General features: G+C 36.1%; 1 protein-coding gene across 1 annotated transcript; it reads left to right on the top strand.

The window, feature by feature from the left end:
- The first annotated feature begins 1,539 nt into the window (after window positions 1-1,539).
- On the top strand, window positions 1,540-14,346 carry NAAT1 (Nutrient Amino Acid Transporter 1). The gene is made up of 10 exons (XM_089475979.1): window positions 1,540-1,779; window positions 1,863-2,091; window positions 9,645-9,831; window positions 9,985-10,342; window positions 10,465-10,839; window positions 11,575-11,941; window positions 12,021-12,120; window positions 13,422-13,598; window positions 13,669-13,763; window positions 13,818-14,346. Exons 2-10 carry the CDS (start codon window positions 1,984-1,986, stop codon window positions 13,986-13,988), a joined length of 1,938 nt encoding a protein of 645 aa, XP_089332105.1. The 5' UTR covers window positions 1,540-1,779; window positions 1,863-1,983; the 3' UTR covers window positions 13,989-14,346.
- The last annotated feature ends 1,185 nt before the right edge of the window (window positions 14,347-15,531 follow it).

The raw sequence follows: 15,531 nt of genomic DNA, 5'->3' as shown, positions 1-15,531 counted from the left end.
TTGGTATACCCTTTAAACATTGGATTGTTTTATAATTATAAATCACATTCTTGTATTTAAAGAGGGATCAAATAAAAATCTATGAAAACATGCAACAAATAAATGTTGTATACCCTGTAAACATAGGACTGTTGAATTATAATTTAAAAATAAATACAGTATACCCAATAAACAGAAATTTTGTATATTTTGGAAACATAAGAGCTTATTATGACCTAGCTCGATGTCTGTATGCCCTGTAATTCTTAATATATCTATTATAATTTATAGCATACATCGAGAAATAAATGTTATATGGGCTATAAGAATGTTAAATTACAACGTAAAACTAATGACTAAAAAACAATAAATATTAGAATGATTAATTGCTGTTTCAATATATTTTATACGCTGAAACATTACTTTTGAATATAAATTTACAATTGTATATGGTATACCTTGTAATAGGAATTTAATGGGAAGTTATAAAAACTTAAAATCAAATGTTATATACCCTGTAAACACAAGAATACATAATATAAATCTGAATTATTCATTTTGTATACCCTGTAAACATAAAATATTTTGCTTTTAATTTAAATTTCAATTTACATACCGAATTTTTAGCTTGGATAGTTAGGTATATCCAAGCTAAAAATTCGGTATGTAAATTGAAATTTAAATTAAAAGCAAAATATTTTATGTTTACAGGGATACAGTACATGAGTACAGGATATTTCACAGTCCGGCAAAAGATTTCCATTACTCTTAAATAAGTGTTTATTTGACATTGTGTATAATAATTATAAAAACTCGGGGTATTTTGTAATCGATCATGTTTTAGCATTAAATGTAAGCTATAGCTCTACATAAGACTGTAAAAGTCTATAAACGTAAGTATATAACAGAGCTGAGCATAGGGTATCTAACAGTCGATCATGTAAGCAAGAGATACCAAGTTTGTCTGATTAGTATTGTTGAAGCTCCACTTAGACTTAGGGGTATCCATTAGTCGATGCCTATGCATATGACAGTTGCCATCTGATTAAGGGGTATTCATCAGTCGAGCATACCTCAATGCGGAAATGCGTCAGTTGTCGTCTTGCTTTGTTGTGTTAACTTACCTCACCTCACCCCCAATAATCCTAACAACAGTTGGTTGTAGCTTAAATGCTCTCGCGCTGGATCTCTTCCCCTCTTCTCTCTCTCTGTGTTTTCTCTCGCTCTCTTGCTTGCGTGGGTGCTGCTGGCTGTGGAGGGAACATAGATCGTATTGAGGGCGATGCAGGGACCAATCTGTACCTAACTGATGTAAATGATAATGATGATAATGACGATCGTAATGATGGCAATGACAATGGTATGGGATAAGATATGCCAAAGTTTTGCCCATGTACCTAAAGTATTTAGTTGGGGTCGCTCGAACGGCTGCTTTATTGCATAGGCACTACGACTGCTGTCGCAGTCCACCTGTGTACCTACCTGTCTACCCTATGTGTACCTGTGTACCTACACAATCGTTTTTAGCGTAGCTGCTGGCTGATGGTTCTTAAAGCGCTCAAAGCTCGACGCCGCCTCAGTTCTAGCCGTGGCATTCACGGCATCACAACTCAACCTCAACAATTTCAAACAAAATTTAGCGTGACTCGGCCTTTGGTACTACTTGTTCGCTATCTCCATCTCTCTCCCTTCCCCTCTCTCGCTCACGCTCGCACTCGCGCTCTCGCTCTAATGCAGTCGCTTGGCACTAGTTAAAAAGCCCATTTAAACAATTTTATTAACTCTATCGCGGCGCTGGTGGTAATTGCATTAATTTTTTTATATATATATTTTTTTTTGTTGTTTTCGTTTTGTTTTTAATTTTCGCTTAATTAAATGTTCAGCAGTGCGTTACGAAATTATAAATATATATAACTATTGTAAACAAAATTAACAATTAACAATTATCAAAACAATTACAAAAAGAATTTGCTCGGGCGGCAAACGTGAATTTCGCCTTGCAACATGGAATTAAAGACAATGCCGCACAATGGGGCCAATGGCAGCCCCCAACACAATAACAACAACAACAGTAACAACAACAACAACATCAGCAGCGACACCAAGACAGACGTGAGTACAAGAACAAGTTCCAGCATCAGTTCCGATTGCCTCTTCTATATATAATGTCTTTAGCGACATTAAAGCGATTCTGAATATATTTTGAAGGACTAGTTCCAGTTCCAATTCCATTTCAGGTTGCTTTATAGATCGCATTTCAATCAATTTAAGTCTAGTGTGTACGTTTGTGATTACTATTAAATGTATGTACATTTTTAAAGTATTCGAACTAGCTCTAGTTCCAGTTCCAGTTCCAATTCCTTTTGTCCAGAGATAGAATTTTCAAAACTGAAGCGCATCTGTAGAAGTTTATGGTTCTATTAAATAATCGTATATTTTGAGAATACAAGAACTAGTTCCAGTTCCAGTTCCACTTACGTCATATAAGACATTTTGAAGCTTAAGCTCAGGTTCATAAGCTTTTCACTTCACCCAAAAAGGGATGTTATATTTTTTTCAGAGTACCAGAACCAGTTCCGGTTCCCATTTGAGTACTATACCTCATGTCTCTATATATCATTTCCATTCGGGGACTACGTTAATTGGTTTTATTTCAAGTGCTAAAGTTCTTGTCTACTTTGGCACTGTTTATAGCATTTAGTATTATCAGATGAACCAGTGTCAGTTTCCGCACCGGTTCCGATTCTAGTTTAAGATGTCTGCTTGACTGAATTTCAATTGGGCTCCACTGAAGCACATGAGCTTCTGAGTGCTTTTGAAATATTGATTATTACCACAAGTGCCAGTTCCAGTTCCAGTTTCAGTTCCAGTTCCAGTTCCATTTGCCTTACAGATAATTGTTTAATTCGTTATTGAAGTACTTTAAAGCAATTGAATATTATGAGCAGTATAAGAACTAGTTCCAAATCTAGTTCCAGTTCCAATATCACTTTTTAATTAGCTTCAAGTCAAGTGATAAAGTTTTCAAGTACTCTTAAGTGGCTGATTAGTACCGGGAATACCGAATAGGGACAGAGAGGCAGGTGAGGGGAAAGTTTTGGAATACCATTCATAAGAGAGGGACGCAGGTGAGGGGAAAGTTTTGGAGTACCTCATAAGAGCACTAGAAATAGTCGTAGACGTTCTTCAAATTTCAGATTGCCATAGACAATCTGACTTTATATAGCATCATTTAATCATTAAGGCCGACAAAGCAGCTAGGGCCATAAACCAAAACAAACTTATCTAATATGCCAATCCAAAACAAAGCTACAGAGCGTGGCACATATCATCCGTCATAAAATGGGAAAATAATGCAACTCAGCCTGGAAGGGGATTATGTAAATTATAAATAAATACTATAGTGGAAGTGAGGAAAAAATGTGAGACCTCCCTCTCTCTCTCTCTCTCTTTAACTCTCTCTGTTTACCTTTGACAGCTTCATGGTGTTTCCCTAACTTATTATGGAGCTCGCTCGAGCAACTGCAAACTTGCCTCCAGATGCAATTTGTCATCCATTTATTATGTGTATATTAGATAATTTGTCATTTGTAAACATAATACTTGAAAAGGTGTTTCACATTCTCGTTAGTCAGATCGGTTGCTAACTGAACTGAGCTCAGCGGGACTATAGAGTTTGCTGGAATAAGTAGAAGGGCAGAGGATTGGGAGAGGATCTTTATATTTGTGCATTTTGCTCTACATTTGTTGTCAACTGATTTTATCAGCTAATCGATCTTGTTTTCTTGATGGAGCATTCAATGGGAGCTCAACTGATATTTTGGTATATGCAGATCATATTTAAGATTCTTGAGGATCACTGTTGATCATTGTCAATTCGAGGTTAGTATTGTTCATAGTATTAGTTCATTGTTGCAGATCAAGGTAGATCATGGTAGATCAATATAGAACATTGTAGATCACTATACATCAGAGTAAAACATTGTAATTCAGCATAGTAGATTAATATAGATAATTACTGATCAGTGTTCATCATTGTAGATCATTATAAATAATTACTGATCATTGTTCATCATTGTAGATCAAAGTAGATCATTGTAAATCATTATCATTATAGATCATTAGATTATAGATCATTATAGATCTTCATAGATCAGTGTAAAGTATTATAATTCAGCATTGCATATCATTATAGATAGTTGCTGATCGTTGTAGATCATTACTTATTCCTCCAGATCATCCTTGATCCTTGTAGATTGTACATATAGTCTTTATCATGGTAGATTATTAGAAATCATTTTGTTGACCATAGTAAGTCATTATTGATCATTATTGGATCATCGGTAGTCATAAATGATCATTATTGATCAATGTTGGTCATCCTAGCTCATTTTTCATTGTCGATCATTGTTGATCATTGTAGATTATCCTTTATCATAATAGATCAGTCAAGAGATTGAACATGAATGTAGATCACTATTGAAAGCTTTTGGTCATTGCTGATCATTGCTCGATCAGTGTTGATCATTGCACTTTCGTCTAGTTCATCCTCGATCATTGCATATTGGTAAATATTATTGGAGGTCATTGATAGCTTTGCACGATCTTCAACTCAATCAAAGAGTTTTATTGCATCAACTTTTACATGTATCACATGAATCGTTTCTTATTAAACTAGATCGCCGGAAATATATATTTTTTGACTACTCTTACATATCTCATTGAAAATACAAAAATGTTAATCCTTCCTTATTTGAAGATCTTCAATATTTTGCTGGTATAAATTTCGAGTGTACGACTTGTAAACAGTTGTAAAAACAAGACGATTGCTTTCCCAGCTCTTTGCTGATAATCAAGATATATAAATACAGACATATACACATATTATATCTGCAATATTTTGTCAGACATTGTTTTGATGGAATAAATGTGCCGCAAGGTATTTGAACCGCGGTTCAAGCGATAGAAGTAAAACAAGTAAGAAAATTCTAGTCGAGAGTGCTCGACTAGATACTACCCTGAATTTCAATTTCAATGTATTTAAAAATATAAAGAAAATACCAAACTCATTTCATAAAATATAAAAATATTTTGAAACAATTAAAAAAAATTAACATCAGTTGCATCGATCGGGATTCGAACCGCGACTCCTCGATCGAGCGTCACGCTGCTAACACACTAGGCCACCTCACTCCTGCTAGTGGCGCTGGCAAAACTCAAATAGATTCACTGCTGCAGCGCCATCTACCAAAACTAAACGAAACTAACTGCTGATGTGATTCTAAGAATCTGCTAGAATAACCAAACTATTAAAAACGCACATAAAGTATAGTTAAAATTTCAATTTCGGTGTATTTAAAAATATAAATTAAATAGAAAACGCATTTATGAAAATATAAAAATATTTTGAAACAATTAAAAAAAAATTAACATCAGTGTTGCACCGATCGGGATTCGAACCGCGACTTCTTGATCGAGCGTCATCCAGCTAACACACTAGGCCACCCCACTCCTGCTGGTGGTGCTGGCAAAACTCAAATAGATTCACTGCTGCTGCGCCATCTACCAAAACTAAACGAAACTAATAGCTGATGTGATGTTTTTGTTGTAGCTGCTGCACGTGCGTTTGTTAATTGGCCAAATATTTGATTATTTTTTATTAATTTTTGACTGAACGGAATTTAATGAAACTTTCAGCATATGATCTACATATTATATTGAATATTTGAGAAATTTAAAAAAGAAAAATCATTCACAATTAGCTATAGAGGCATCTGATTTGAACTTGAATGTTTTTAGTCGATAAAAACATAACGGGATGATTTTTCGAATTTTAAAAGCAAACTCGACGTCCGCGCTGTATATACGGTCATTTTAAAAAAAAATTCAAGTCTCTAGCTCTTATATCTTCGGAAATCGACGCGTTCAAACATACGGACAGACGGACAGACGGACGGACGGACAGACGGACAGACGGACAGACAGACAGACGGACAGGGCCAAATCGACTCAGCTCGTCGCCCTGATCAAGAATATATATACTTTGTGGGGTCTGCCACGCCTCCTTCTGCCTGTTACATACATTTCAACAAAACCATTATACCCTGATTTCCCATTTTCAATGGGTTCAGGGTATAATAAAAACAAAAATTCCATAAAGTATTTTGCTTTTCATATTTATATTCTTTATCGGTGTCTTGCTCCCTTCTCTGCGATCCACAAATATGGCCAATCTATCTGATGATATTTGCACAGACTTTCAGGCAAGCTGTGCAAACACTGGTAATTATAGTAAGGCCTTATTGGGGGCCCTATCCACTGATAGCTATACTATAGACTAGCTCGACTCAGAGCGACTTAGAACTATTTTCTTCTTCTTCTATTTGTCTTGGATTGATTCATCAACTGGTTTTTCGTTGGTTAAATGCACTAATAAAAAAATGTGGCAAATATTATCAATAGTCATTGCTATTCGCGTTTAGGGCTATTCCCAATTGCGTTTTGCATACCGTATACCCTGTCGAAAAATCCAATGTCAATAGGGTATATTGGCAAACGTGTGAACTTTGATATTTGAACATGATTTTTCTAATATATAGTTATATATAGATACATATATATATACATATATATCGATAAATATTGATAATTTCCAACTTGAGCCATTTAGCGTTGATTTAGACAGACTCTAAGTCAATAAATTGCTTGAGTTTATTTATATGCGACTTAAGTCAGGTTATCTATAAAGAATGTAGCACGCATCTTTGCCTTGTTGTGTCCAGGGTAACTGCCAGTCGCGCAGACTCGCCCAGCTGAGGCTAACTGGTTTTTGAACTGGCGTGCGTTGGTCAGAGCTTGTTTCACATTTAGCTTTCCTAACAATTTGCTATTATACTTATGACATGCATGTCTCTCCATCTCCCTCTCTTATTTATATATGTAGATCTAGAAACAATTCTGAACTATGTGACTGCAAATGCAGTTGTTTAAGTGTTTTGGCTTTTGTCACAGTTCTGTGAAAAGTTTTCGCATTATAAAAGTTTTTTTTTTCTATTTGTGTGCTCTGAGTCCATCAAAACGGGGAATTCGAGGGCTTTATTAAATTGCTCATAGCAGTTGGAGTGGGACATGTCATAAAGAATATATATTCTTGATTGGGATTAACAAGCGCGTCGATCCAGCCTCTCATTGTAGATAATTTTAAGGCAATTTTGTTTAAAATAATCGTAAATACTCAGGCAACCGATTAAAATACTAAGCAAGCTACAGTTATAAGGCGAGAAATCTCGCTAGTTTAATTTCTGGTTTACTAAATACAGTTTTTATCTTTTTACTCATTCACGAGAGTAAAACGAGTATATTGGCTTTTTGCAATGTTCAGCTAGCGGAGCTTTTCGACGATATTGAAGTTAGAGACTTGATATTTGGAACATATACTCGGCTATACCCTTATAGAGTGTTATGATTTTCTCAATCCAGCCACTAGGGGCGTGACAATTTGGAAAATGCATTTTCCTGTATCTCAGAAACAGTCGAAGTGCTACGGATTTGAAATCTGTAATATATACACTCCTGTCGACAGCACAAGTTGGGGGCGTGGCATGCCGGCATAAACTATATATTCTACAGCGTTAATGCAAGAAACTGAAAATTTGATGACTAAATTACAGTTGACAGCTTCTACTGTTTCGAATAAGTAAAGATTGTGTATGCCTTTGGGCTCTTAATGAGTGTGCTGCAGTCGGTAACACCAGACTGCAAGGTTCTGTCTTTCAAATTAAGAATGTTGCATAAAAATTTCATAAAATCAAGTAAATGACAATTTAATGAAAATCAGGTAAATGACAATTTAATGACAAATATTGTATAAGAGATATATTTATAAGAGATTTAGCTTTTTTAAAGCACACAAATCAAAATGAAAATTCCATTAAAATTAGTTAAATAACTCAAAATTTTTGAAAGGAAACGTGTGGCTAAGCCACGCGTTGGCCATTCTCTATGCATGTGCCCACACACACACACACACACACACACAATCAAAGGCGGGCATTCACTTTTGTATGCTATAAATAGAAGAGAGCTTGCAGCTGAATTGTGTTTCAATTGTCAGTCGTTAGCTTAATTGTGCATTTGTCTGCCGGGGGCCAGGCGTAGGGGTGGCGTTGTGGGAGAGAGGCTGGCGGCGTAATCAGTGTGGCGCCGGTTCGAGTCTCGCTGCTGTCGGCTAATTTCCTTTCAATTATTTATGCTTGCAATCTTTTTATAATTATTTATTTACTATTTTTAATTTTTATTTTTTATTTTTGCGGTGTCCATTATTGAATTAAAAACCCCCCAACTTAGTTGTCACGTGATCATTAAAGTTGATATCTTATCGATGCCATAAATCAAAGTTCGCTCCAATCAATCAGTCTGCGATCTGTTCCGCGTGCGCGGCTCAGCTTCAATCAAAGCATTTCTCCGTAGCCAGCTGTAAAAACCGACTGACTAACTATATTGGGGCTCATAATCATAATCTCTAATCACAAAGTGCCTCGTACAGTATTTGTATCTGACTATAAATTGGGCTTTAACTATGATATGACTTGCATTTATAGCAACTCAATGAGGCTATAGCCGTAATATACCACTGAAGGCTATCCACGTGCTGCATACGTAAATGGAATCATAATACCATATATTTTGGCAAATTGTTTACCATTCTTCAATGGTGAAGGATGAATGACTTTTTTGGATCTTAGAATGTCTTCAAATAAAGCAAAACTAATACAAAAACTATCTGTGCCCATATATAGGGCAGAAAACCCAATACTTTTGCTTTCATTTTCTGTACGAGTATCAGCTTATCTTATGATCTAGTAGTATAACAAGTATTACATTTGAAGAAAATCAAAGTTAGATAAAGGCTATATATAATACATTTTATGATTACTATAGAATCCAGAACTAGAGTAGAATTTATGGGGCTTATTATGTTCGCACACTTAAAAGAATATATATATTTCACGGAATTACTGTCTGTTCTTCCTGCAGGGCTTATTGGTTAACCATATACATATGTATATCCGCACCCACAAGTATTATGAGCAAGTATTATGCAGTCGGTGCCATCCGGCCTCAGCCTTCACTCATTAATCTATTTTGGTACATTCTTAGCCATCGTATAATACAATAGATGTGCTCGCTATCTTGCGAATTCCACGTATATTGTCAACTTGAGTTGCGAATTTTTAAGAGATTTCTTGCAGATTTTTTTTTATTATTGTTTAATTTTTCAAGTCGTGTGACCAAATATTTGTGCTTGTGTCTCTGAGAATTATTTGCAAACATCAACATGACACTAAATAAATCAAATATCAACTCTAGATGCGATAACAGTGAGCGAGCTGAAATTCCAGACCATCAAACTAGATAGTACAACAGACGACGATGATCTGATACGAGAGGCATTTGCATGGCTAAGCGATAGAGATGCTTAGGTAATCTATTAAGTGAGATGTGATATGAAGAATCTAAGAGAGAAGAAGAGAAAAAGAGAGAAAGAGAGAGAGAGAGAGAGAGAGAAAGACAGAAAGAGAAAGAGAGTTTGATAGAAGCTATTGTAGTAAATCCATATGTAGATAGATAACCTTTGCATATATGCTATCTGTCTATTTCCATAGAACAATGAGAAGGAGGCACAAAAAAAGGATGAGGGACGCACAAATTGGTCGAATGGCATAGAGTTCCTCATGTCCTGCATATCCGTATCAGTGGGCCTGGGCAATGTCTGGCGTTTTCCATTTACCGCCTACGAGAATGGAGGAGGTGCATTCCTTATACCATATATCATAGTGCTATTCCTGATCGGTGAGTAGGACAATAATAAATTTCATAATACTCATAATAATGCTCAAAATATTTATTTCTATACAATACTAATATAAAGATTACGTAAATATTGGGTGATAATGATAGTAATAATAATGATAACGATCAATAATGGGCAAACATTTCCGTCAGGCAAACCCATGTACTATCTGGAGATGATAATGGGCCAGTTCACGAGTCAAGGAACGGTCAAGATCTGGTCCATTTGCCCATCGTTTGTGGGCGTCGGCTATGGCCAGGCCTTTGCCACAATCTGCATCATTACGTATTACTCATCGTTGTTGGCCTTGACGCTCTACTATCTGTTCGTGTCGTTTCAATCGGAATTGCCCTGGTCCTACTGCAGGGACGAATGGACCAACTGCGTCAACTCGATACCAACCGAGTTTGTGGAGACGGCATTGGGGAATACTACCTCGGCATTGGCTCAGCAGGCAAACACTTTGTCGAACACTACCAAACTGCAGAGCAGCTCCGAGCTCTACTTCCTGTAAGTAGATCTTTGGAATAGAAATCGGGTTTGAAGACCGTCCATCTTGCTATCCGTCCGCCGGTCTTTTATGACGTCTGTAAATGCTAAATGGAAAATATGTTGTACTCTTTCGTTTGCAGTAACGTTGTCATCAAGGAGAAGTCGGATATATCAGACGGCATAGGTATACCCGATTGGAAGCTAACTATTGCATTGTTTGTCTCCTGGGTCGTCATATTCCTGGTGATAATGCGGGGCGTTAAGAGCTCCGGCAAGGCGGCCTATTTCCTGGCCCTGTTCCCCTACGTAGTGCTCTTCGCCCTGCTGGGCCGAGCCGTCACCCTGGAGGGCGCTGTCGACGGCATCATCTTCTTCCTACAGCCCCAATGGGGCGAACTGTTGAACCCCATCGTCTGGAAGGAGGCTGTCGTCCAGTGCTTCTTCTCGCTGGCCGTCGGCTGTGGCCCCATCATCATGTTCGCCTCCTACAATCGGTTCGATCATGGCATCTACAGGTGAGTGTTGACTTCACATTTAGATTATGTATATATGTATATGTAATAAAGGAAAGCTGGATTAGTAATCACAGGCTATGCTTCAACGTTTCTATATGTCGACATTCATCGACTACTTCGAACTCTTTCAATGAAACATGATCTATCGGATTTTATCCATCAAAGTTATCCTATCACCTCTAGTTTTCGCAACCTCCTTTATTTAACTCTATATATACAATATGATCTGTGGACCTCTATAAAACTTTATTTATCGATAGACCTTATCCGAAGTCTTTTCATTACACTGCTTAACAAGTTTTATCTATTGAAACCTATCGAACTAATGAATATATTTAATCTATTTCTGCCTAATATATTCCTTGTATCGATCTTTGTTTATTAAATATTTTCTATCGATTTCTATGTATGAGTCTCTATCTATGGAACTCTTTCTGGCTGGATTCCAAGAATTGTTAATTAAGTTTTATCTGAAAATTATGTAAACTATTTATTATCGATATCTCTTTATTAATCTCTATCTCTGTAACTAGTTAGCTTAGTAGCAAATTCTTTCTAAAATTTCTTATTTATTGATAGAGGTTGTATCATCAATTTCTATCCATCGGCTAACAGCTTTAGTGCTAAAATAAGTGAAATCCTAAGTGAATCCAGCTTTATCTGTTTGTCTCCCTCCGTTGCTTTCCATCAAAACTCTTTCTTTAATTCCATATCCATTTCTCGACTTTCCTATAGAGACGCCATGATAGTCACGACCTTGGATACGTTGACTAGTCTGTTGGGCGGTATTACCATATTCGCCATACTGGGAAATTTGGCGCATAATCTGAAGGCGGAAAATATACGGGATGTGGTGCGCAGTGGCACGGGCTTGGCGTTCATTTCCTATCCGGATGCAATATCCAAGTTTCAGGCAGTGCCGCAGCTCTTCTCGGCGCTCTTCTTCTTCATGCTGTTCGTGCTGGGCATTGGATCGATTGTGGCGCTGCAGAGCACCATTGTGACCATCATCTGTGATCAGTTCAAGTCATGGAAGTACTGGAAGGTAGCGCTGGCCACATCCGCTTGTGGTTTCCTCATGGGCTTGGTCTATGTTACGCCGGTACGGCTCAAATTTTCCATGGAAACTAAAGTCTTGAATAGCACAATATTTATTTCTCTTTCTCTTTTTAATTGAATAGGGCGGTCAATGGATTTTGACCCTAGTCGATTTCTATGGAGGCACCTATGTGGTCTTCATATTGGCCATTTTTGAACTGTCTGGCATTGTGTGGATATATGGTAAGGCTAGCCGAAGGATAGAGATATTGATTATGCATCTCGTAGATGAGTAAAAAAGTATCTATAGAAGTGACAATACATGAGTATGACAATAAGCGGTAAATGTAGCTAAGCATCGCAAGTGCATCTACCAGGCGATATAGCTGCCTCTACCGGGCATAGCTCTTATGTATGTATCGCATATCTATCTCCCAGGTGATAAAGTAGTCTCTATAAAAATAATTGTAAGTGGCAATATATCTGCCTTTATGTATGTATCTACCAGGCCGTATAGCTGCCTCTACCGACCACTTATGTATTACTTATGTAGCTTACATTATGTAAGGCTAAGTCGACTTGTCCGCATCTTATATCTATCTCCTAGGTGATAAAGTAGTCTCTGTAAAAATAATTGTAAGTGGCAATATATCTGCCTTTATGTATGTATCTACCAGGCCGTATAGCTGCCTCTACCGACCACTTATGTATTACTTATGTAGCTTACATTATGTAAGGCTAAGTCGACTTGTCCGCATCTTATATCTATCTCCTAGGTGATAAAGTAGTCTCTGTAAAAATAATTGTAAGTGGCAATATATCTGCCTTTATGTATGTATCTACCAGACCGTATAGCTGCCTCTACCGACCATATTACTTATGTAGCTTACATTATGTAAGGCTAAGTCGACTTGTCCGCATCTTATATCTATCTCCTAGGTGATAAAGTAGTCTCTGTAAAAATAATTGTAAGTGGCAATATATCTGCCTTTATGTATGTATCTACCAGGCCGTATAGCTGCCTCTACCGACCACTTATGTATTACTTATGTAGCTTACATTATGTAAGGCTAAGTCGACTTGTCCGCATCTTATATCTATCTCCTAGGTGATAAAGTAGTCTCTGTAAAAATAATTGTAAGTGGCAATATATCTGCCTTTATGTATGTATCTACCAGACCGTATAGCTGCCTCTACCGACCATATTACTTATGTAGCTTACATTATGTAAGGCTAAGTCGACTTGTCCGCATCTTATATCTATCTCCTAGGTGATAAAGTAGTCTCTATAAAAATAATTGTAAGTGGCAATATATCTGCCTCTATGTATGTACCAGGCCGTATAGCTGCCTCTACCGACCATATTACATATGTAGCTTACATTATGTAAGGCTAAGTCGACCTGTCCCATCGCATATCTATCTCCTAGGTGATAAAGTAGTCTCTCCTAGCCTCACCTATGTATCTACCAGTCTGTATAGCTGCCTCTACCTAGTACATCTATGTGTCTCACTGAATTGCTTCTATCTGTATTCCGTTCGCAGGTCTACAAAACTTTTGCGATGACATCGAATTCATGAGCAACAAGAAGGTTTCAATGTATTGGCGCCTCTGTTGGTCGTTCTTCACGCCAGTTATGATGATTGTGATATTCATCTACTCGATGGCGACCATCCAGCCGATCAAATACAGTGATCAATACTTTCCCCTTGCTGGAGACGGTAAGCTAGCAACTAAAGCATTTACCAATATAAACAATATATGTATATTGCAACCAATATCTCTATCTAGTTGCGGGTTGGCTCCTCTTTGCTGTGGGCGCTGCTCAGTTTCCGCTCTGGGGCTGGTGGTACATTGCGACCCATAGGCATGGCAGTTGTGCTGAGGTAAGTGCATAGCCGTCGAAGATCTGACAACTCTTATTAATCGTTTATTTACAGTCCATCAAGGCCTCGCTAAAGCCCAGCAGCAAGTGGGGTCCCGCCAGTCCAGAGAACCGTCAGGCCTGGCTTCTGTTCAAGAGCGATTTGGCTGCCAAGCGGGCGAACGAGGCGAAATCGAATAAGTTTGGTTTCTTCCAGCAGAAGCTGCGCAACATGTGCGGCAAATAGAGTCAGAGATTAAACAGATTGTACTATCCTATCGATATGTGTGTATATATATATATGTATGCCTAGTTCTATGCGATTTCGATATGCCCAATCCAAAAGCCACAAATATTTTCCCAATTCTATTTATATCTATATACGTGTACATAATTGTAACTAAATATATTACTAATATGTATATATATATATATATATATATATATATATATATATATATATTTATATATACATATCTACATGTAACTGTATATTTGTAACAGCTTGTACAATTTTACAAATTATTTTATAGTACTAAATTTTAGTTTGTTTTTGTTTTTGTATTATAATCCAAAATGCAATAAATTATATTTATATATCTGAATTTTGGCTTCACGAACTAGTTCACAAACCAAACAAATTATTTCATATCAGTGCTCAATTTGTATGTATTTTTTGTATATACATATATTTTGATGTTATATCCATGCCATGTTGTATCTATGTTTGTCTTTGATGTCAGCAATAAGTTAAACATTAATTACGTACCTAAAAGTTTGGTTTCATTTGCATTTTTTTAATTTATAACCTACATACATATGTTTAGCACAGAAAAGTTAAGTCTGTCTCAAATGGCAAAGCTTAAAAGGGTATTATCGAGAATATAAACAGCTGGTGTTATATAAGTAGCTCTCGATAATTGTGCTCCTGACGCTTGAGCTGCCTATATATAGGCATATATAGAGTTCAAACTTTGGAGAAAGTCAAATGTAGTAGAACTAGAAAACTGTTTGATGAGCTAAGAATCGTTATATCGATAACTTAAACAGCTGAAGCTATATAGATTTCGATAAGTGTACTATCTCGCTTGCTTGATCCGCCCTTAAATAGAGGTCTAACTTGAGAGGTATAAAGGGATTGATGTGCTACCAAAATAAAAATTTATATAATCCTTTTCCCTTAACTAATAACTAATGATTTATACATAGCAGGAAATCAAAGACAGCTTTTGTTAATTTTTCATACAAAGCCCTTTATTATGTTAAAATTTTTCAATTTTTCATCATAAATTAATAATGTACAATTTTTACTTAATGTTTTTTATGTTTCTTCCCATTTTTTACTTGTTTTTTTTTGTTTTTGTTTTTTTTTGTTTTTTATTTTTAATTAGTGTTTATTATTATTTTTATAAATTTTTATGTGTACATTATAACAGTACAATTTGTTTGTTTGTTTTTTTTTTGTTTTATTTTATTTTTTTATTTAATGGTAAATTTGCTATAAATATTTTAGTGGGGGAATTCTTATGATGGTAAATGCTTAATGAGCAACAAAAAAAAAAAAAATCAGATCAGTTTATGCTACAGACACACACATACATACATATTTATATATATATATATATATACATATATGTATATGCATGTGAAATAACAAATCGTAAATCTAAGAAAACATTTTTCTCAATTCATTACTGATATATATATTAGTAATTGTTTTTGTTTGCTTGTTTTTAAATTTATTTTATTTCTTAATTTTTGTTTAGGCAAAAAAATTTTTGTAATATGCT

Source organism: Drosophila arizonae, chromosome X (genome assembly GCF_054131065.1).
Source record: "Drosophila arizonae isolate 15081-1271.41 chromosome X, UAZ_ARI_1.0, whole genome shotgun sequence".
NCBI classification, from domain to species: Eukaryota; Metazoa; Arthropoda; class Insecta; order Diptera; family Drosophilidae; genus Drosophila; species Drosophila arizonae.
The sequence above is the reverse complement of the archived record's forward strand: the minus strand, read 5'-3'. Positions and strand labels throughout refer to the sequence as shown.

What these genes read in the sequence shown, in the direction of transcription:
- NAAT1 (XM_089475979.1), top strand. Translation starts at nt 1,984, where the DNA reads ATGGAATTAAAGACAATGCCGCACAATGGGGCCAATGGCAGCCCCCAA. An exon ending in AGCTCCGAGCTCTACTTCCT is followed by an intron (nt 10,343 to 10,464) that starts GTAAGTAGATCT and finishes TTTCGTTTGCAG; the next exon opens with TAACGTTGTCATCAAGGAGA. An exon ending in GCTTGGTCTATGTTACGCCG is followed by an intron (nt 11,942 to 12,020) that starts GTACGGCTCAAA and finishes TTAATTGAATAG; the next exon opens with GGCGGTCAATGGATTTTGAC.